Source organism: Microcaecilia unicolor, chromosome 1 (genome assembly GCF_901765095.1).
Source record: "Microcaecilia unicolor chromosome 1, aMicUni1.1, whole genome shotgun sequence".
NCBI classification, from domain to species: domain Eukaryota; kingdom Metazoa; phylum Chordata; class Amphibia; order Gymnophiona; family Siphonopidae; genus Microcaecilia; species Microcaecilia unicolor.
The window spans coordinates 139,997,309-140,020,218 of NC_044031.1; the positions used below are offsets into that span (position 1 = coordinate 139,997,309).

Sequence of the window (22,910 nt, forward strand, 5' to 3'; positions counted from 1 at the left end):
TTCAAGGGTCGAATGATTTATGTGTCTTGACTACAATGTCAAAATCCAGACAAATGGTGTAGCTTTTATAATAATGAAGAAAAAGCGATTCTCCAATGATATTAAATCTCAACTTCTGTACCGTTCAACTGAGAATTCAAGCCCTGGGTCACAACGTTTCTTTTACAAGACAGAAAGAAACTAAAAAGTATTCTAATTGCAACATTAACAAAAGGCACTTGTGTCTGCACATAGCATTTGTGTGGCAGTGTGGTGAACTGTGCCAGTGTCACCTATATATAACAAGCAGTGCTATGTACAGACTTGTACGGTGCTGGGCAGACTTGTACAGTCTGTGCCCTGAATAAGGCAGGTACAAATCAAGGTAAGGTATACACATATGTTTGTCTTGTTGGGCAGACTGGATGGACCGTGCAGGTCTTTTTCTGCCGTCATCTACTATGTTACTATGTATGTGCAGTTTGCAATTCTAACAGAAAATAGAATGGGGAATGAGCAGCATAGCTAGTGGGACGTCCAGGCCCCACCTGCCAAACTGGAAGTATAGTGGCAACTCAGCATCAAGACTTCTGAGCAGCCAGGTCCCCACCAACTAAAGACAAGCAACAGTTGACAGCAGGGCCAGTTTTAGACATGCTGGGGAACTGGACAGACATTAAGGAGGGCCTCTCGATCCCCTCTCATCCCTGCCCCCTCCCCCAATTTCCTCACCCACCATTATTACCACACATAAAACAACTGTAAACAATTTCTTTACAAACAAAAAACACAGACTTTCACCAAATACACAAGGGATCAGAAATTAGAAATAGAAATATGAAGACCAAAATTGAACTTGCCAAGTACTGCAACACTGAAGAAATGTACTGAATACAATTGGTGGTGTAGCCATGGGGGGCGGGGGGGGGGGGCTGGGTCCTCCCACTTTGAGATCAGGCCGTCCAAAACTAGCTTTCACCCTTGCTGTGGCTGACAGGTATCCCCAAGCTGTGCCAGCTGAAGACAACCTCCTCCTCCTCCTCCTCCTCCTGTCCAAAAGCCAGACCTTTCCAAGCTCTGCAGCTAGAGGCTAGGTCCTCAGGCTACTGCTCCCCCCCCCCCCCCCCAATGCATGCTCAGTTTTCACGTAAGCACAAAAACCAAGCGTGCACAGGGGTAGGCTAGAAGTGGTAGAAGAGGTCGGGGACACTGCTGCGGACTGCAGAGCTTAGAAATTTCTAGCTGCCAGAGTGGCAAAGGAGGAGGAAGTCTTCATATGGTGCGTCTGGAGATCCCCATCAGTTCAGGTATTTATATTTTGCATTTGGGAGGGGGGGGAGAGAGAATTTAGTGCCCACCTACTTTTGGGTTGTCCTGCCCCCCCCCCCCTTTCCAAATCAACCATCTGGCAATGCCTCTGAACACAATACAATGACATCTGTGTTGCAAAAATCCCAAAGTTAACATATTCCAGTTAAAATAAAATACTTTTTTCCACCTTTATTGTCTGGACATTTTATTTTTCCTTTATGTTGATCCCAGTTTCTCTTTTCTGCTTTTACATAAGTACATAAGTATTGCCATACTGGGAAAGACCAAAGGTCCATCAAGCCCAGCATCCTGTTTCCAACAGTGGCCAATCCAGGTCACAAATACCTGGCAAGATCCCAAAAAAGTACAAAACATTTTATACTGCTTATCCCAGAAACAGTTAATTTTCCCCTAGTCCATTTAATAATGGTCTATGGACTTTTCCTTTAGGAAGACATCCAAACCTTTTTTAACCTCTGCTAAGCTAACTGCCTTTACCACATTCTCTGGCAATGAATTCCAGAGTTTAATTACACGTTGAGTGAAGAAAAATTTTCTCTGATTCATTTTAAATTTACTACATTGTAGCTTCATCGCATGCCCCCTAGTCCCAGTATTTTTGGAAAGCGTAAACAGACGCTTCACATCTACCCGTCCAACTTCACTCATTATTTTATAGACCTCTATCATAGCTCCCCTCAGCCGCCTTTTCTCCAAGCTGAAGAGCCCTAGCCACTTTAGCCTTTCCTCATAGGGAAGTTGTCCCATCCCCTTTATCATTTTCGTCGCCCTTCTCTGCAATTTTTCTAATTCCACTATATCTTTTTTGAGATGTGGCAACCAGAATTGAACACAATATTCGAGCTGTGGTCGCACCATGGAGCGATACAAAGGAATTATATCATCCTCATTTTTGTTTTCCATTCCTTTCTTAATAATACCTAACATTCTATTTGCTTTCTTAGCCGCAGCAGCACACTGAGCAGAAGGTTTCTATCTGCTTCTTTCCAGTCGCTACTGTCCATTTATCTTTTCTCATGTCTTGTCCTATTCCCTTACTGGCACTATCCTTCTGCCGTGTTCTGCCCAGGTGGAAACAGGAAATTGCATCAGAGGAAGGCAGAATGCGACAGAAAGTGCCAAAGCAGCCACAGGCAGTGTATAAAAAAGCACGGTCATGCCAGTGACCCCCTGCAAACAGAAATATGATGTAAGGTAGATGGGGAAGGTGAGGGGAAGGGAGAGAAACCTTGGATTGGAATGCCAAGAAGGAGAAGATATGGCAGACCATGGGGCCGCCCTGGAGCTGTGAGGCCCAGGGCAGCTGCCCTGTATGCCCCTCCCCCCAACGCTAGCCCTGGTTGACAGTATTTATTTAAAGTGGGGAGTTTGGCAGAGAGAGAAAGGAGAGGAAGATGCAAGTTTGACAGAGTTTGCCATAATTTTTTAGCGCTTTTTTATAGAATTAGGGGGTTAATGTGCCCTAGCTGGGGGAGCATTATACCAGTGTATGCTGGGAAGAAGTGAAGGAGAGTTGCAGGCTTACTGAAGATTATCAATAGAAATCAACCAAAATAAAACATGGAAAAGAAAATAAGATGATACCTTTTTTATTGGACATAACTTAATACATTACTTGATTAGCTTTCGAAGGTTGCCCTTCTTCGTCAGATCGGAAATATGCAAATGTGTTAGTTGATAGTATATATAAGTGAAGCATCAAAGCATTTCAATGACAGTCTAGCAAGGTGGGGGTGGGTAGGAGGTATGCATGGGTACATCAAAGCATTTCATTTCATTGATAGTCTAACAGGATGGGTGTGGGTAGGTATGGGTAGGTGAGAGGAGAGTGATAAACAGAGAAATACAACTTTATGGTTTATAATGGGCTAGAAAACCCAGATCCTTGTTAAGTCCTGTCTGTTGGGTGTCAAAATATTCAATCATTCTGACTTCAAAGGTCTTACGTTCCTGTATTGTTTTAAAGTTACCCTTCAGGATTCTTACTGTGAAATCACTGGTGCAGTGTCCGGGTCCTGTAAAGGCTTACTGAAAAAATCAGTCTCTTGAATGTCAACATTGCAAAAGAGATCCTGAGGACAGGTTTTGCTGCTGGGCTGTTTGCTGAATGGAGAACTAGTAACTCTTCTTAACCTCTATGCCTCCAATAAGCCTGCTAACCCCTTTATCCATGGAGTATTTGAATTATGTTTGGAAGCGAACAGTAACTTGTGGAGGGGACAACAACAGACTCTGGGCAAGTTAATTAACTTTCCATTGCCGCAGATACAAAATAAGTACCTGTATATCAAGTCCTATCCCCTTTCCCAGACCGAGGTGAGACTGATATATTAGATCATGATCTGGTTACTATCCCCCAAATTCTGTATAGGTCACCCAAAGTTGGGTACAGATCACAGATCTGCACATAAACCAGTTAGCTGATCAGGTGTTATCAATAATTGGAGTTAATTGGCAGTCATTAGGAGTTATGCACGGATATGCCCTATTCTATAATATGTGCACCTAAATTTATGGAGTGTAACTCCAAAAGGTATGTGGCCACAGGAGGAGCATTGGTAGGTCAGAATGCTAAAAAAATAATGTCATTTATGCATCCAACTGCCATTAGTTGGGCACCAGCATTTGCCAAAAAGGCACGAGATGCGTATTAACCTTGTCTTCTATAAAGGTCATTATATGCAGAGTGCCCTTTGCAGAACACTAGCTTAGTGTGGATGATCCCAGTGTCTAACTTTGGGTGCCATTTCCTCAATTCCCCCTATGTGGCTGAAATGAGTACCAGCAGCACGTAGGCTGTGATTGAACATTTCTCCATTGAGTAACCCAAAAGTACATAGGAAAATTAAACAATAAAGTATATGCAGTACAGCAATATGGGAGATATGAATGTTGGGACTATTTGGGATGTGGGGAAGGTCATATAGCAGGGATAGTTGTTTTTTAATTGGCATTCCAATAACAGACAGGAACTTTTGAGATTGCAAGAGGAGATAAACAATAGAGAGAAAAGTACTGAACAATGAGAATATGCACTGCTGCAGAGTTGTCTCTGTCAATGGAATAGTGAGTGCTACTTGGATTTGAATATTCTTTTCTTCTGTATGTGCTGTTATTTCTGCTGCAGTCACCTATCCTGCCGCTAAAAGCTGTTCCTGTTGTTTCTCCCTAACATTGGAGCAATCTCCGCTGACACCAGGTGTGGGAGGTTGGCTCCACCTGGAAGTAACATCAGACACGCCAATTTTAAAATTGCAGCGCCTAGCGGCGTGCTCCTTTGCATAGCAACGTGCACAGGATGATGCAGGGTTTTGTCAAGAACTGGTTGGAAGTTGGTTTTAGTTTTTTACGTGGAGTAGGATGATTTTAACATTAAGTTATAAGAATTCTTTTCTGAATCTGATTTTTATGTAATTTGAGATTTTATATTGATAGTGCTTGTTGCTTTCCCAGGCAGGACTGTTATTAGGGTTAAAGAGCACTTTTTAGGGTTATCCTATCGGGGAGTCTCTCTGATAACCTGTAATTATTGAGCTAGTTTTTGCTATTATTTATAAAAGTGTTATGGCGAGGTTTTTATATCATCCAGTTCTTATTTGTGGTAAGAGAAAGGGAAGTTTCTGCATATACGTATGCTTATTCATACACATCTATCCCATCTGATCAATGGCAAGGTAATCAAGATAACTCTAGACACAATCATAATTTACTAGATTGTAATGTTTATATGAAAAAAGAAATTCCAGTGCATATCCACCCCTACCCTACCTGAGATAATATTAAACCATCTCAGATCTCACGTGCAACTTTCTGTAAATTAATCACCTTACTTTCTAACTCTTCTTACTCTCTTACCTATCTATGGGACTTTTTTTACTAAGCAGCATAGGCGCCTACACATTTTTTACACATGACAAAAAATATATTTTATTTTCTGGCATTCGGCGAAAATCGAGCAGTAACTCCAACTTGATTCACATAGGTGATTACCGCACGGTTAACGTAAGAAACCTTACCGCTGTCAATGGCTGGCAGTAAGGTCTCAGACCCAAAATGGACGCGCAGCAATTTTTATTTTGCCACATATCCATTTTCGGCAAAAATTTAAAAAGACATTTTTTGCAAGTGAGCTGAAAAATATATCTGCACGTGCCCAAAACCCACTTACCGCACGACATTTTTCAGTGCACCTTAGTAAAAGGACCCCTATATGTTCCATCTTTGTGAACCGCGCGCACTGCGCATCCACGGACGACTTCCTGCCCGTCGCGTGAGTGTGCCTCCTCAGTTTAATCAAAAAGCATATAAACAAACAAACAACAACAACTCTAAAGGGGAGGTGGGCGGGTTGCTAAGAACAATCAGACTGCTGTCCTCGGAGAATATCTGCTACAGGTAAGTAACTTCGCTTTTCTCCGAGGACAAGCAGGCTGCTTGTTCTCACTGATGGGGTATCCCTAGCCCCCAGGCTCACTCAAAACAACAAACAGGGTCAATTGGGCCTCGCAATGGTGAGGACATAACAAAGATTGACCTACGAAGAAACATCTAACTGAGAATGCAGCCTGGAACAGAATAAAAATGGGCCTAGGGGGGTGGAGCTGGATTCTAAACCCCAAACAGATTCTGCAGCACCAACTGCCCTAAGGCTTCCCTCTTATATAAGCAGTGATCAAGAACAGTGGACTTGTAGAAATAGGGCTCAAAGAGTGTGAGAGTGAGAAAGGTTTCAAATAAGTGTGACAAACTCCTAACGAGTGAGACTTGGAATCTCTAACATCTATTCAATCCCCATCTGTACCCACAGATACTTCCAGCAATAAGGATGCAAAGACAAAAAAAAGAGATGAATCTGCTCTAAAAATAAATTCCCCAATTATTTTTAAAGGCTCAAACCATCTCAGATTAATGTTTGGCACTGACATTTTTGATGAGATAGCTTAGAGCAAATGTGTATATTATACCTGCAGAATGGCAAAGCCTTCATTTCTAAGCAACAATGGAACCTAATAGAGTAGCCATGGGGGTGCCCTGGGGGCCTGGGCCTCCTCTGCTTTAATGGCTGGCAAGGAGGCCAAGCCCTGCCAGCCAACAAGTCTCCTGTGCAAGTCTTGCCTGTACTGTCTGAGCAGCACTTAAGTCAGCAGGTGAGCTTTGGTCACCGATGCTTGATCTCTCGCACATGCTCAGTTCAGTAACTGAACTAAGCATTCGCGGGAGAGCCAACATTGGTGGCTGAACTGCACTGCTGACTTAAATACTGCTCTGGCAGCACAGGCGGGACTTGCACAGGAGACCTCTTCAGCTGGCAGGGCTTGACATCCCCACCAGAAAAGGTATGCTTTAATGTGGCTGTAGCAGCAGTGGCGGTGGCGAGGGGAGGGAGAGAATACCTGTCCCCCTCAGTCCACCTTTGGAGCCCCCAAAAATGGACTTCTGGTTACACCCCTGGTGGAGCCAATGCTTCAGTAGCCTCTCTTAGTGTATTCCAAGCCTCATTTTGGCATCACCACAGATTTAGAGTACACTCCCAAGGGAAATCAGTGGCAAATTCTCCTGTCCTTATGGGAGCCCCATGGTGACTTCTCCCATCCCTGAGGAATTCCCGTGGACCTGGAAGTCATACCCACAGGTTTCTCGCAATCTCTGTTCCTGTGCAACTTTCTAAAACAGAGCAGCCATGGGGTCAAGCAGTATAGAGTCTTTAGTATCATTCCTGCAGTGCTGCTTCAGATATGTGGAGCAGTAACAGTAGTACAGCTATTCATGTTTCTTTATTAAGTGGAACAATTGATGAGACAGTCAACTGGAAGGATGGGCAGACGGCACAGGAGGCTCCCTGAAAATTCTTAAGACCTGCAGAGATGCCAAGTTACCCAGTCCCAGGCTGGAGATTGTGGAACAGTCCTGAATTTCTGATCACCTCAGCCTAGTAAATTATGGGACTTGTAGCACTGATTTCAATGGGCAGGATCAGGCACTATAAATCCCACATTTCTTTGAGATGTAAATTCAAAACCAGGACCGTCCCAAAATCTCCAGTTTGGAACTGGGTAACTTGGCATCACTGGACCTGGGTAGTCAGAATCTGATGATCAGAACATAACACCTATAAGATATTTGGTACTTCAGTCTGTTGTGAAGGCTGGCTTGATTTTTGCATGCTGAATTAAACACTCAGGCTTTATTATCAATGAGCATTAAGACACAGAATGGGGGCAATTCTATAACCAGGTGCTACAATTTAGGTGCCAAAATTACAGGGGATGTGATCCTATTTTATAATAGCACTTATTGTAATCGATGTGCTTAAATTTATGCACATGAACTTATGCCACATCTAAGGCTAGCGTAAATGCATATCCCTAAATGCAACTGTTACATGTTTAAACAACACGCTAGCGATTCCCGTGCTGCAATGCAATGCCGGGAATCGCTAGCTCGGTTTAGTAAAAGAGGCCCTTTGTCTACTGCTTCTTGGACGATAATGAATGGTTGTCCAAATGTAGCTTTATATATAGGCACACAGGTAACTGAATCATAAACCAACCATCAGATAAATTCAGACTAGGATAAAGTTTCTCAGACTTTGGTTGAATCAGTTTAACACTTCTGAAGTCTGGTACTATATAAATATCGCACCGTGCAGCAACCCTGTGAAAATAGTCAATTGGGAGCAGTGTGTAGTAGCTAAGGAGTTGCCTTAGTAGCAAACATTCTTATTTCTAGGAAATACATAACCAGCTACAGTGAATAATTCAACTGAAAAATATAGGCAGGAAATACAAACACATAGAATAAAGTGTTTACCTTGTGGAAATAAATATAGCCCTGTGTAAGCTCATCTGAACCCTCGCCGGAAAAAATAACCACGCTGTCCGTTTTCTTGCGTATGTATTTAGAAACCAGATACATTCCTACAGAGATTTACAAAAAGAGTAAACATGTCATACCTATACAACCCACACAGAAAACCTGAGAATAAGGTCTTACCTGATAATTTTCTTTCCTTTAGTCCTACCAGACCAGACCAATAGGTTATGACCATCTACCAGCGGATGGAGACAGAGAAAAATAGGTCTTGTGATTTGCTCCATAAGGATATCGTGCAGCCTGGAATGTTCAGTATTTCAATTAGCTAAGCAGTGGTGCCTCTGTACATAGTAGCGGCCAGTATAGACAACTTGAGACCAACTGTCTCAATCAGCCAACAAGTCTATGAAGAAAAGAAGGCACATACACCCACCAGCATGTAGGTAATTCACTGATGCTGGAGAAGCGTGAGAGTGAACACATAGAAAAATACCTCTAAATAGACCAAACAAAATCCATCCAAGATACTGAAACAAAATCAATAATCAAGATACTGAGCTAAGATAACCCAGTAGGAAAGTAAGCACTGAATGTATCCAGACTAATGGGATGTAGCAAAGCAGTATCTGAAAGAGGGTGGGTTTTAGTAGAAAGAGGAAATAGGAAGGAGACAACAGAATAATCCCAGAAGCTAAAGGCAAAGCAAGAACACCCCTGCCCCAAGGAAGAAATAGACAACTTGCTACCCAAGAAGTATAACTTCCAGAATCACGGCTGAAAAACAGCCGCAAAAGAGTAAGCATTTTGAGGCTCTGGGCTAAAACTGACTTGCAATCTGAAGATGCCCCAAATTGAGAGTCAAAGTACCAGATACAAACAGTGCAAATAAGCAGAAGGTCAAATGTTGTAGCTGAAGCTCACAACAAAAGCTAAGAGAAGGGAAGTGAAGAGCCACTGTCTCAGGCCATACCTTCCAGTGGAGAAGGGAAGCAGCCAAAAACTCCCCATTGAGGATTAACAGAACTGGTGCAATCTGATTCTTGCACCTCCAAGATCGGAACCAAAGAGAGTAAAGGTGGTACCCTCATAACAATAATATGGGAATCTGAAGAGCTCCTAAGGAACAGCTGAAGAGGTAAGTAGGAGGGAACTAACCCATTGGGAAAACATGGATAACTTGGATAAAACCACCTTCAAGGCCCAAGAATGGGAAATACAAATGCCACTCCATTGGCAAATTCTAAAGTTTATGTTTATTTTTATGTTTATTAGATATTTGATACAGAAATGAGGAAGCCACTGCTTGCGCTGGGATTGGTAGCATGAAATCTTGCTACTATCTGGGTTTCTGGCAGGTACTTATGATCTGGATTGTACACTGGTGGAAGCAGAATACTAGGCTAGATGGACCACTGGTCTGACCCAGTATGGCTATTCTTATGTTCTTATGATATATCATCTTTCAACAGAGTAATCAAAGTAGTTTACAATATAAAAACATGAAAACCATAAAACAGTTTATAATTAAACTAAGTTGTTTTGAGAAGATAAAATAAAAGCACAACATTGAATTGCATGCATTCACAGTTATCTCAGTTCATCAGTTTTCCCAGGTTTACCTCACAATTGGCTCCTTGGTCATGCAACTTTGGGTACACACCCAGAGATCTTGTACTATGGTGCCAAAGATACTATATAGGCAAAATGATATCTGCAGCTGGCATTCCCCCAGCATATGATGTCATTGGAAGACAAGATAATCCAGACTATTCTTCCCTCTCCTCTTGACTCACTGTTGGTTTTCACACCCCTTCCCCTACTCTTTGTGTATGAAGTTTAACTTCAGTCCTCTGTCTCTACTTGTTTTTGGTTTCCTCTCTACATTCACGTTCCTCCTCTTTTAAGAATTCTCTTCCAATATATTCGTAATTTCTCTTTCCTCCATGTGTGTTTATCTTCTATAGTCTCTACAGCTCAGTAGATAGCAGGCAGGTGCCATCTCCTGGTACCAAAGGCCACACCCAAGAGGTCCTGAAGGAATTCTTGACCATCCGGGAGCCAGAAAGACGTTGTAACTGTGCCAGGAGAATGACTGCCATTGAAACCCTGGCAAACAGCCCAATTCAGATTAGAAAGGAACTACGGTTGAGGCAGATGGTGCCACTCATTCCAGAACAGCACAGAGGCTTAAACCAGCATAGATTGATATGAGAATGCTAAAAATCTGCACCAACCAAGAAGGATAGAACCAACCTGCGCTCGATAGATATAGAGTCAGAATCCTGAGGCAGAGATGCCTCACATGTGATGAGAAGCAGCAGAGTCAGAACATAAGAATAGCCATACTGGGTCAGACCAATGGTGACCAATGGTGCATCTAGCCCAGTATCCTGTTTCCAGCAGTGGCCAATCTAGGTCACAAGTCCCTGGCAGAAACCTAATTAGTAGCAACATTTCAAGCTACCAATCCCGGGGCAAGCTGTGGCTTACCCCATGCCCATCTCATTAACAGACTATGGACTTTTCCTCCAGGAACTTGTCCAAACCTTTTTTAAACCCAGATATGTTAACCACTGTTACCACATCCTCTGGAAGAGAGTTCCAGAGCTTAACTATTCTTTGAGTGAAAAAAATATTGCCTCATATTTGTATTAAAAGTACTTCCACGTAATTTCATCGAGTATCCCCTTGTCTTTGTACTTTTTGAAAGAGTGAAAAATTGATTCACTTTTACCCGTTCAACACCACTCAGGATTTTATAGACCTCAACCGTATTCCCCCCCCCCCCCCCCCCCCAGCCATCTCTTTTCCAAGAACATCTTCAGCCTTTCCTCATACGGGAGGAGTTCCGTCCCCTTTTATCATTTTGGTTGCTCTTCTTTGAACCTTTTCTAATTCCACTATATCTTTTTTGAAGAGGAATACCAGCAAATACTACATGCAAAGTAAGTATTAGGACTGCATTTTGATTAAAGGTATTCCCCCCCTCCCCCCATACTGCAGCTCCTTGTGACTCTGGGCAAGTTACTTATCCCTCCATTGCCCAGAATCAGAAGGAGCTGCAGTGGGAAATTAAAAAAAAAAAAAACATACCTTTAATCACGTGATTAATCGCATGATTATTCGTGATTACAATTTTTAATCAAAATGCAGCCCTAAATAAAGAATAAAAAGTAATGAAAAGATAAAAAATACAAATTGAAAATTACAAATTAAAGAATCTAAAACAACATGCAGAATAGCTACAAACAAGTCTTACAGTTTTCACAGTCTACTTCAGAAATGCAGCCCTACAAAGAATACTAGCTTTCTGCCAGAAGGCAGAAACTGCACTCTGAAAACAAAAACAGATGGGAATGTGGCATTGCAGGACAGAGGGCCATGAAGACAGACACCAAGCCTGTCCCACTGCCAAATCTAGAGCTTAACTACTCAGGAGAAGAAGGAACAAACTCTGACACACAAAAGGAAGCACACTCCACATACAGAAAACTCCATGTGACCCAAAGTTCCCTATTCAGAGCCAAAGTGTGCTCTCCACTCAGTCTAGAGTCTCATTAAGATCTATAGCTGAAATGCCTGTGTGGAGATGGGCCATTCTGTACATCCCCAGAAGGAACCAGACACCACATACAGAGATTGAATTGGGAATTCCACTCAGAACTGAGCTGCACGTGCAGAGATGGAACAATGTTCCAGCCAGAGATAGAATTATGTGTCGCTCTCAGAAGGTAGCTGTGTTTCAGACTCAGGAAGAGAACCAAGACACAGGGATAGACCCGAGTTCTGCAATCAAAAATGGAGCTCAGTTCTATGTTCCAGTGCCAGAGAAGGTGCCATGGTCTATAGGGATGCCTCCATACACTAGCAGGAGGGTGCACCCAATAATATATAGATTTGTGTTGCGTATCCAAAGAAGGATCAACTCTCCACATTCATAGAAGGGTGTGTGACCAACATCCGGAGAAGAGAAGGAGCACTACCTCCAGAGATGGAATTGAGCACTGCAGTCAGAGATGGGACTGCACTCAACATCCAGAGATGAAAACATGGTCTTCAACTGGCGATGGAAACTAGCTCTACATGCCAACACAGAGCCATGCTCTACTTTAAGATGGAGGTGCCTTATCAAGCAAAGATGGAAGAGTGCTCCCTATCTAAAGATGGATCTAAGCTACACCTAACCTACAGAAATGGCTCTGATCTTAACATTCAGAGACTGCCCTGTGCCTGACACCCAGAGATGAACCTGTGCTCGACTTTCAGAGATGAAAATGTGCCCAACATCCAGAGATGGAGCTGTGTTCAACATTCAGAGATAAAGTTGTGGACAAGAGTCCTCGATGGGGCTGCACTCAATATTCAGAGATGGAGCTGCACTCAACATATAGAGATGAAGCCATGCTCCAGCTTCAGAGATGGAACTGTGCTCAATATTCAGAAAGTTATGCCCAACATTCACAGATGGAGCTGTGCTGCACACCCAGAGATGGAGCCGAGTTGAAGATTTAGGGGGGGGGGGCATGCTCAACATTTAGAGATGGGGATATGCTTAACATCCAGAGATAGCACTACACTCAGCTTCAAAAATGAAGCCATGCACGATATCCAGAAATGAAGTTGTACCCCACATTCACAGATGGAGCTATACTCTGCATTCACAGATGGAGCTGTGCTGAACATTTAGGGGTGGAGCAGTGCTCAACAGTTAGAGATAGAGCTATGCTCAACGTCCAGAGATGAGTTGTGCTCCACTTTCAAAGACAGAACTGTGCTCAACAACATCCAGAGATGAAGCTGTGGCAACATCCAAAGATAGAGCTGCGGTGAACATCCAGAGATGGAGATTGCTCAATATCAATAGATGGAGCTGCGCTCAACATGGAGAGAAGGAAGCAAAGTCACCACTGAGAAATGGAGTTGTGCTCCTGACTATATGTAGCAAAGGAAAGCTCTGTATACGAAGAGATGAGGTATGTGCAATACCCAGAAGTGAAACTTCAGACTAAAACAAGGGATGGGACTGTGCTCTCTGGGTAGGGATAAAGTTGAGCCCACAATTGAGCCCTACAGAAGGAGATGGGGAGAGTTAGGGCTATGGGTTATAGACAGAGCGGAGCTAAGAACCACATGATTAGAGAGAAATGTGATTCACAAGCAGACACTAAGCTAAGCACTACCAGCAGCTGCAAGAGCACAATGCAGGCAAGGAAGTTCTGCTGTGAAACAGCAAGATTCAATAAGCATATCTAAAAGGCTGAAGGCCTCCCATAAATAGTAATATCAGATGAGCTAACATGAATTAGAGAGACAGAAAACTGCGCCACAGAAGCTGTGCTGCAGAAGCGAGGAGCCCGTAATAGTGGGAAACAAAGCAGAGTAGCACAGGAGGTCATTAACAAGTGCAGTCTAGAAAAACAAAACTGCCAAGAATCAATATAAAGATCTCTTAGGCATCTGCCTATCATAGCCATGTCAGTCGTTCAGATAGGAGCCCAAGTGCCAAATACCATAGAGCCCCACATCACACCAAGTGTGGCAGCCATACCTCAGAGACAGAAATATAAGGAACATGATGACTCAGAAATAGAGAGAAAACCATCAAAAGATACAGTACAGGCATGTAGGGAAGGAAATTGTGCCATCCCATATACAAGCTCCCAATTCAGAAGAAAACAAATGAAGTCCAGATGCAGACAAGCTGCCAAAAAAAAAAAAAAAAAAAGAGTGATGACTTAAGCCTGAATTAAATAAAAAACAGAACGCTCTGTGAGCATATCAACAAGTGGCATATGAGGTGAACCAAAAGAAACCCAGAGTGAAGTGGTGAGCAGATAAGTGCCAAAATAACACGCTGGAAAGTTCAAGGCATGGAATGCAGCCAGAGACATCTAATGCACAGGAATGTAAGTGCTGGAGCCGCCACAACTGCCGCATAAGAGGAATGCAGGGAAGTAGAGACTGAGTCCGAATGTCCCCAGCACCGAGAGTCAGAACATGAAAAGGAAACACAAAAGCAATGAGAGCCTCAGAAAAAAAAACAAGACGCTTGGTAACAGGCTAAACACACAAACCGCACTTGTGCTGTTCCTGCTGTCGACTAACAATGAATGGTGAGAAATACAGGTGGCAATACTTACACACTAAGAGGAAGAATCCAGAGAAGAGACTTTTGTGAGAAAAAATTTTCAGTTCACATATCCACTTGTAGGCTGTCCATAACCTCCTGAACAACTCCACGGAAACCGCTAAATAGCAGTGGAGTGGGGGGAGGGAGGAAAGACCTGGCACCACCTGGAGTCACCTGCTCCATCCACAATACTACAGACTAAAGGAGCTATTATCCTCGAAGAGGAAGCTCCTTACTCAACTGTCAACCAGTTGGAATTGGGTCAGGAATTGGCTGAAATGCACCACAAAGGACCTGTACGCACCATCAACCATCTGCTTAGAGACAGAGAAAAATACAGAATGTTCTAGGCTGTATGATACCCTTAAGGGGTGAATCACAAGAATTACTTTTCTCTGTCTCCATCCGCTAGTAGATGGTCATAACCCATTAGTCTGGACTAGTCTGGTATGATGACAAATAATTTTCAATTCTGACTTAATTTTTATATATTTATATTTAAATCACTTTTATTGAAAATGTTAAACCATGACACAAAAATGGAAGGTCAATCACAGAGCAAAACTCAGAATACGCCTTATAATATAAAAGAACTAAAACACAAATGAACCAGGTACAAATGAATCCTATATCTCTTCCCTTCATCCTCCCACCCCACCCCCACTCATGGGAGTCATGCACCAGCCAATACTGCTGCCCCTAGTCCTAAAAACAAAGATATCATCAATCACATGTTCAGCAATCAATTCCAAGCTTGGGTAGAAAGGGTCTGCAAAAAGGAGTCCCATACTGAACAAAAACAGGTACCCAGAGCAGATGCAATACAGTATATATATTAATTTTTTTTTTAACACAAAACACAGTCTGGGACTTACCAAACAATAGAGTACGTAATTTTAGAAATCTTAGGCATCATTTGTATATATCAAAAGTAGACTTATATCTGTCAAATGCATATACATATAAATTGCTGATTTCCCAAGTGCTAGTTATTTATACATGTAAGGTTTTAAATATACAGAAAGGAAGCATATCCTTGGCAGTCCTTCCAAGTATAACTGTATACTTCATTCATTCATTTATTAACATTTATATACCCTTGCCCTGGCATAAATCTTACCGATGAAGATGGTGTACAATACATATCACATCATCTCATCATATACAAACAATAAAATAATGTAGACAAGCAAAATAAGTTATGATCTAAATAAAGTAATCAGGGAATAGGAAGGCTTTAAGAACTATCCAGAACTGAAAGAATAAGGTCACCCTCTTCAACCCACCAGGCAGTTCATTCCGTTCCACTGCAGCTCTTACTCGGAAAGCTTTTTTTCCTCCACTGCTCTTTTTTCATAATTTCCCTAGTAGACTAACAATCTCTATGAGATCATTTTACTAAGTTGTAGTAAGGCAGAATGTTCTTGGGGGGGGGCAGAAAGTGGACGCTTCTGTGCTAATCAGTTAGTGCACCTACATTATTGCATGCTAACTAATTAGCGCAGTATTATCGTGTAAGCCCTATCACCTACCAAAATAGGTGTTAGTAAGTGCTACCATTGTAATTTTTTTAATGGCTGTTTTAGTGCAAGGCCATTAATATATAAAAGGGAAAATTTGCCATTTTACTGCTGTGGTTAAAAATAACCTTGGCGCACTTTTTTCCTGTGTTCTAAGGCCACTTTACACTGCAGCTTAGTAAAAGGACCTTTATGAGCAGACTGAACAGGGCGCCCCGGAGCATATGGGATCTGTTGAGCCCCCAGCATTTTAAAAGAGTTCTAACTCAAAACATTAAAAGTCATTATTATTAACTTAAACTTCACTCCTTCCACAGCAACCAATGCAAATGGTTCAACAAAGGGGCAGCACTACTACTTAGGCCTTTATAAAAAAGCTGGTCCAAAAATGTTGGGCAATTTGTAGCCTCCTAACAAAGTTGATTAGAAAATCCTATATACAACCCATTAGAATAATCCTGTCATGAGCAAATATTTGGGGGGGGGGGGGGGGGGAGGGGAGAGGAAGCCAACAGTTGGCCAGGAGCACATGGTTTGGTTTGAAGAAGACTTGAAGGCTACCACTGAAACAGGACATTTAGAGAATCCCAACAGAAAGTTTCAACAATGGTGTAAGAAAGCTAGAAGTGTTTAAGGGGAGAGCAGAGTAAAGGATGCAAATTATCCCTGTCAACTTCTAAACTGCTTGTAGATGCAAGGAAATCCCCCAGTTTGAAGTGTCTGTATACAGATGCTAGAAACCTTAAAAAACAAGATGGAAGAGCTAGACTACATAGTACTAAATGAAGAAGTATAATAGGCACCTCAGAGACCTGGTGAAAGGAGGACAATCAATGGGACACTGTGTTAACAGGTTACAGATTATACTGCAATGATAGAGAGGATCAAATTGGAGGGAGGGTTGCGCTATATGTTAAAGGAGGAAACTGAGTCAAATAAAATAAACATTCTACACGAAACAGATAGCAGCGTGAATCCTTATGGACAGAAATTCCTGTGTGAAGGAAAGAATATACTGGTAGGGCTGTACTACTGTCTGCCAGGACAGAACAGACAGATGATAAATGTTTACAGAAATTAGTAAGCTGGAAAAATTGGGCAACAGTATAATAATGGGTGATCTCAACTATCCCAATATTGACTGAATAAATGCTACATCAGGGAGCTCTAGGGAGGTATAATTCCTAGACATAATAAATGACTGCTCCTTATAACAACTGGTCCAGGAATCGACAAGAGGGGGAGATATTTTAGATCTAGTCCTTAGTGGAATGCAGGGCATAGTATGAGAGGTAATGGTGTTGGGTCTGCTGGGAAATTGTGATCATAACATGATCAAATCTGAGCTAATATCTGGAGTGAAGTCACAAAGGCCATCTACTGTAGTAGCATTTAATTTTCAAAAGGGCAACTATGATAAAATGAGGGAAATGGTTTAAAAAGAAGCTAAAAGGATTGGCTGCAAAGATTAGGACTTTAAATCAATCATTTACATTATTTAAAAATACCATCTTGGAAGCCCAGACCAGGTGCATTCCACCTATTAGTTAAAAGTGAAAAGAAGACGAAGAATGACAGCTAGCATGGTAAAAGGTGAAGTGAGAGACAATATTAGAGCCAAAAGAACATCCTTCAAAGAATGGAAAAAGGACCCGAATGAATAAATGAGAAGCAAACTATGCACTGGCAAGTTAGATGCAAATCTAAAGCAGGCTAAAAGAAAATATGAAGAGAAACGTGCTACAGAGGCAAAAACTCACATAACTTTTTCAGGTAGATGAGAACCAGGAAGCCTGTGAGGGAATCCATGGGACCGTTAGATCATGAAGGACCAAAAGGAGTATTCCAGGAGGGACAAGGCCATAGTGGATGCACTGAATTAATTCTTTGCTTTGGTCTTTACAGAAGAAGATGTATGAGATCTACCTGTACCAGAAATGGTTTTCAGGGGTGACAATGCAGAAGAACTGAAAAATATCAGTGAACCTGGAAGACATATTGAGCCAAATTTATTTATTTATTATTATTAGGATTTATTTACCGCCTTTTTGAAGGAATTCTCTCAAGGCAGTGTACAGTAAGAATAGATCAAACATGAGCAATAGACAATTACAGCAGTAAAAATATTCAAAAACAATACAATGTATGGCATGGTATACTATTTACAATGTCAACACAATACGTAATAGAACATATAATTGATAGCGAAGGGTTAAAGAAAAGATGTAAATATAGAAGGGTAAGAAAGTAGGAAGAGTTAGAAAGTAAGGTGATTGATTTAAAGAAAGTGCACATGAGGTCAAAGAAATGGTTAAATATTATCTCTGCTAGGTTGAAGTGGATAAACATGTCCTGCTGCAGTATATGTAGACTGAGTACTCCGTGTGTGTGTGAGTGAGACTAACGAGTTAGTTACTTTTTCCAGTAAAGGCCTGGTTGAAGAGCCAAGCTTTCACCTGCTTCCTGAAGTAGAGATAGTCTTGTGTTAAGCACAGCCTTTCAGGCAGTGCATTCCAGAGAGCGGGGGCTATTCCGGAGAAGGCTCGCTTGCGGGTATCATATTGTGTAATGTCTTTTGGAGAGGGTGTGGTTAGTGAAAGTCCTTGGGAGGACCTTAGTGTCCTTGGTGGTGTGTGGAGGATCATCCTATTTTTCAGGTACTCAGGGCCATTTCCTTTCAGGGCCTTGAAGATCATAGAGTTTTAAATTTAGCCCTGTATTGTACTGGTAGCCAATGACGTTTTTGCAAAAATGGTATGATATGGTCACATCGCTTGCAACCTTCTGTGAGTCTTGCTGCTGCATTCTGAATCAACTGGAGCTGGTGCAGGCCCTTTGTAGTCAGATCATTGTATAGTGCATTGCAGTAATCCAGTCTTGATGTTATCATGGCATGTACAATTAGGATAAGATTTACCTTCTTGATGTAAGGAGAGAGGCAGCATAGCTGTCGCAAATAGAAGCAGCAGCTCTTGAAGGTTGCTTGGATTTGGGGAATCAGTGTGTGTTGAATCTAACTGTATTCCAAGGTTTCTGACGTGATTTGAGGGGAGTTCATATTTCCCAAAAGGGATTTTGGTGTCAGGTATGTATCCAATTATGTTAGAGACCAGAGAAGCTCAGTTTACTTAGGTTCAGGCAAGGTTTGTTGTGTTTAGCCCATTCTTGAATTGATGTAGATAGGTAATCAGTTATTCAAGGCTGTAGGTAAGTCAGGTTCAATGGGTGTGAGTAGCTGCACATCATCCGCATAGATATAGAACTGAGTGTCCATTGACCGAATCAGCTCAGCTAGTGGTTTGAGGTATTGAACAGAATAGGTGACAGTATCAATCCTTGTGGTACCCCGCAGGTCAATGTCCATGGTGGTGATGAGTTGCTGCCAAACATTATGGATCATTGCCTGTCTGATAGGTAGGATCTGAACCAAACAAGTACTGTTCCATTGATACCTGTTTCTGTCAGTCGTGCTAGCATGATATCATGATCCACGGTGTCAAAAGCGGCAGAGAAATCAAGCAGTACTAACATCGAGGTGGATCCCTTGTCTCGGTTTCTGTGAAGATCATCTAGTAGGGATATAAGGACCGTTTCTGTACCATAACCAGGTCTGAATCCAGATTGACATGGATCTAGCCAGTTTCTCTTTTCTAACCAGTCGACCAAATTGACAAATAAAGAGTAGTAAATCACCTGGACTGGATGGCATATATCCTCACAGAACTCAAACATGAAATTGCTGATCTGCTGTTAATGATCTGTAACCTGTCATTAAAACTGTCCATAGTACCCAAAGATTGGAGGGTGCCAATTTTTGAAAAGGGTTCCAGGGGTGATCCTGGAAATTTCAGACCAGTAAGCTTGACTTCACTGCCAAGCAAAATAGTGAAAACTATTAATAAAGAATAAAATTATGGAACATATAGACAAACATGGGTTCAGCCAAGGGAAGTCTTCCCTTACAATTTGCTTAATTTCTTTGATGGCATGAATAAACCTGTCAATAAAGGTGTGCTGGTTGATGTGGTGTATCTAGATTTTCAGAAAGATTTGATAAAGTTCCTCATGGGAGACTCCTGAGAAGATTAAAGAATCATGGGATAGGAGGCTGTGGATTAGAAATTGGTTCTTGACAGAAACAGCGAGTAGGGTTAAGGAAAAATTAGTTCTTACCTGATAATTTTCTTTCCTTTAGTCCCAAAGGATCAGTCCAGACTAATGGGTTATGCTCATCCACCAGCAGATGGAGATAGAGAGCACTAATGAGCTGTGCATTCTAGGGATGTGTGCAGAGTAGCTCAGCCAGTATTTGATAGCTAAGCAGTGGAAAGAGGGTGACTCATAGCTAAATAACTCCAACCTCTATTAGAACAATAGAAATAATTGCAAAGAGGACTAAATATGTGCTTTGGAAGTAAAGAAACAGATCTATGTGCACTCACAAACAACAGAGTATGAAAGAAGGACAAGTTCAGGACTGATCCTTTGAGACTAAAGGAAAGAAAATTATCAGGTAAGAACTAATTTTTTCTTCCATTACATCACCAAAGGATTAGTCCAGACTAATGGGATGTAGAACAGAAGTCCTTAAGTAGGGATGGAATGTGATAATCCTGCAGAAAGCACCTGAGCTCCAAAGGCTGGAATTGGGAGTAAGTACACACCAATTCAGAAGTGAACAAAGGAAGGACCCACCTGAATGTTCGGAGTATGGAGCCACCATTACAAACTCAGTTTGGCTTCAGCTATCCATGGTACAAATTCGTCATAATTCTCGGAGACCAGTGACAAGCAACTCAACAGAGAAACTAAAGAGGTCCGATATGGAACTTTGCCCAAAAAAAGAATATCTAACGTGGCTATCATTGAGACAAGAGCTTGAACATAAGCCCAAGCTTTTGAGCAGGGAAAGGATAGAAGATTTACAACTTCTGCTGATGAGACAGGTAGAAAAACTCTCCCTTCATATCAAATCGAACACCCAGGTATTCGAGAGATTGAGTTGGAATTAAATGACTCCTGCTGTGGCTCACCACCCAACCTAGAGAAATCAGAAGAGATATTACTGTACTGTTATTGCAAAGACTCTCCTGATACCATGGGGCTCAAATGAGCCAATCGTCTAGGTAAGGGTGGACCTCTATACCCCATTTGCAAAGGAAAGCTACCACTACTAACATGACTTTGGAAAATGTGTGGGGAGCAGTTGCAGGATCAAACAGCATTGGGCCATAATTGAAAATAAGTCCCTAGGATTGAAAACCTGAGGTACTTTTGGTGGAGGAGGACAAATTGGAATATGGAAATAAGCCTGTTTCAGATCCAGAGAGGTAAGAAACTCTCCTGACTGGTCTGAGGCTATGACAAACCGTAGGGTTTCCATTCTGAAGTGCTGTATCTTGAGGGACTGGTTGACTCCCTTGAGTGGCATAGTTTTTCCTTCACTGCTATGGTTTGCTTTCAGATTTCAAAAGATCATTCATTTATCCTATTTTGTGCAGGACTATTACAATTCTTCTTTATCTGAAAATGTAGTAATTCATTTCCAAACTATAAGCATTCAAGTGGAACAATGATGTGCTAGATGCTGTCTTGTAGAAGGCTTGCTTTTGATTTCTATACCTACAGTAGTGTCACGATTGTGACTGTTTTCTTGGTTTGTGCTCCTCTCGCCCTCTGGTGGCCAGAACTGGTGGCTGCCATAGACTTTCCAGACTCTCTTTTCGGTCCAGTCCAGATATTTTAGCCCTCCAGTCTTGCTTGGAAGTTTGGCAGCTAGCCTCACCCTTAGCTGCCTTGAGATTGCTGCAGCTGAGCCTCAGCTGCTGATGGGCTTTTATTGGCCACCTGGAAACTTTCTGCTTTGCCTTTGCAACGCCAAAGGTCCAGGTTGGTGTTTGTGCATAGTGCACTTCTGCCTTGTCTTGTTTAGCCTTGTTTCTTAGTAGTGTCCCTAGTCTGTATTTCCTGCCTGTTTGAGACCCTGTACCTTGAACCCTGTTCTAGCCCAGCTTGTGTTTGCTTCCTGCCTGTTTGAGACCCTGTATCCTGTACCCTGTCTAGTCAAGTTGGTCTTGATCCACTCCGTCCAGTAAGTCCTGCCAGCTGCCTGCACCTAGGGTCTCAAACCCTAGGGAACGGCGGTCAAGCACAGGTGAAGTATTGTCCAGTCATGCTAGTTCCTGTATCCTGCTTGAGAATCCTGTATCCTGTCCAGTCCCAGTTGGTGGGTTTTTGCCTGCTGCTGCCGCTCCCCAGCAGCAGCCCAAGGGCTCACGATTCCAGACTCCTCCGTGAGAACCTGACAAGTAGCTTTTCATCAAACAAGCACTCATAAGCTCAGGCACGTAGGGGGATGAAATCCAGCTAGCCACCACCACTGCATGTGTACTGGGTTCCAAACAGATCCCCAATATACATCCCTCCCAACAAAGAACAGTCATTGTGATGGCTACAATGTAAAGACAAAACACTGCAGCCTAATCAGTGGAAAAAAAACAAAACAAAACCCTAGAAGCCTATGTATGGTGCCACATCTTCAAACCTCTCTGTCATAAACATGAAAGGGACCAGGAAGGTTGGGCTGGTAAATCAGGTGTGAAAAAAGAGAAGCCATGTGAAAGCAAAGAGTAATATTCACTTCAGATGGTTCTCCTGATCAAATCAGCACACAGTAGTTCCACAGCTAATATAAAATTCTAGCTATCTACCTTACAAATAATGCCTTATATTTCAAAGTTCGCATTTGAGTGGCACAGGATCCTGAAGGTGCTGCATCTTTAAAACATCAAGAATTTATGAATAGAAATAACTCTGTGGCCATTCATCAATGGTTGGAGCAGGGGGCTGAAAACAAGGGAAGGCATGGTTTGAATCCCACTTCTCCAAATTAGGCTTTTTATGCCCTTGGGCAAGTCATGTCATACTCTACTCTAAAGACACATAAGGAGTAATGTTATAAAGTCATTCTTGTGTGTATATGGTCTGTTATAAAACTGTGACTGGTGTAAAAGTATGCATGCTGTCATGCCACATGCTTTGTTGGTAGGCATGTATAGGGATGGAATACAGGTGGAGTGTGGGTAGACTTCATAAGTACATACATACAGTAGAAAAATAACTTAATTTACACACTC

The 22,910-nt window shown here is 42.1% G+C and overlaps 1 protein-coding gene across 2 annotated transcripts in view; it reads right to left on the bottom strand.

Annotated features, from left to right (window-relative positions):
* ASNS (asparagine synthetase (glutamine-hydrolyzing)) overlaps positions 1 to 22,910 on the bottom strand; it is a 238,436-nt gene that overhangs the window by 45,057 nt on the left and 170,469 nt on the right. For both annotated transcript variants that reach the window (XM_030200859.1, XM_030200868.1), the window contains exon 8: positions 8,122 to 8,228. In XM_030200859.1, the coding sequence (XP_030056719.1) occupies positions 8,122 to 8,228 (107 nt within the window). The remainder of the gene's footprint in view (positions 1 to 8,121; positions 8,229 to 22,910) is intronic.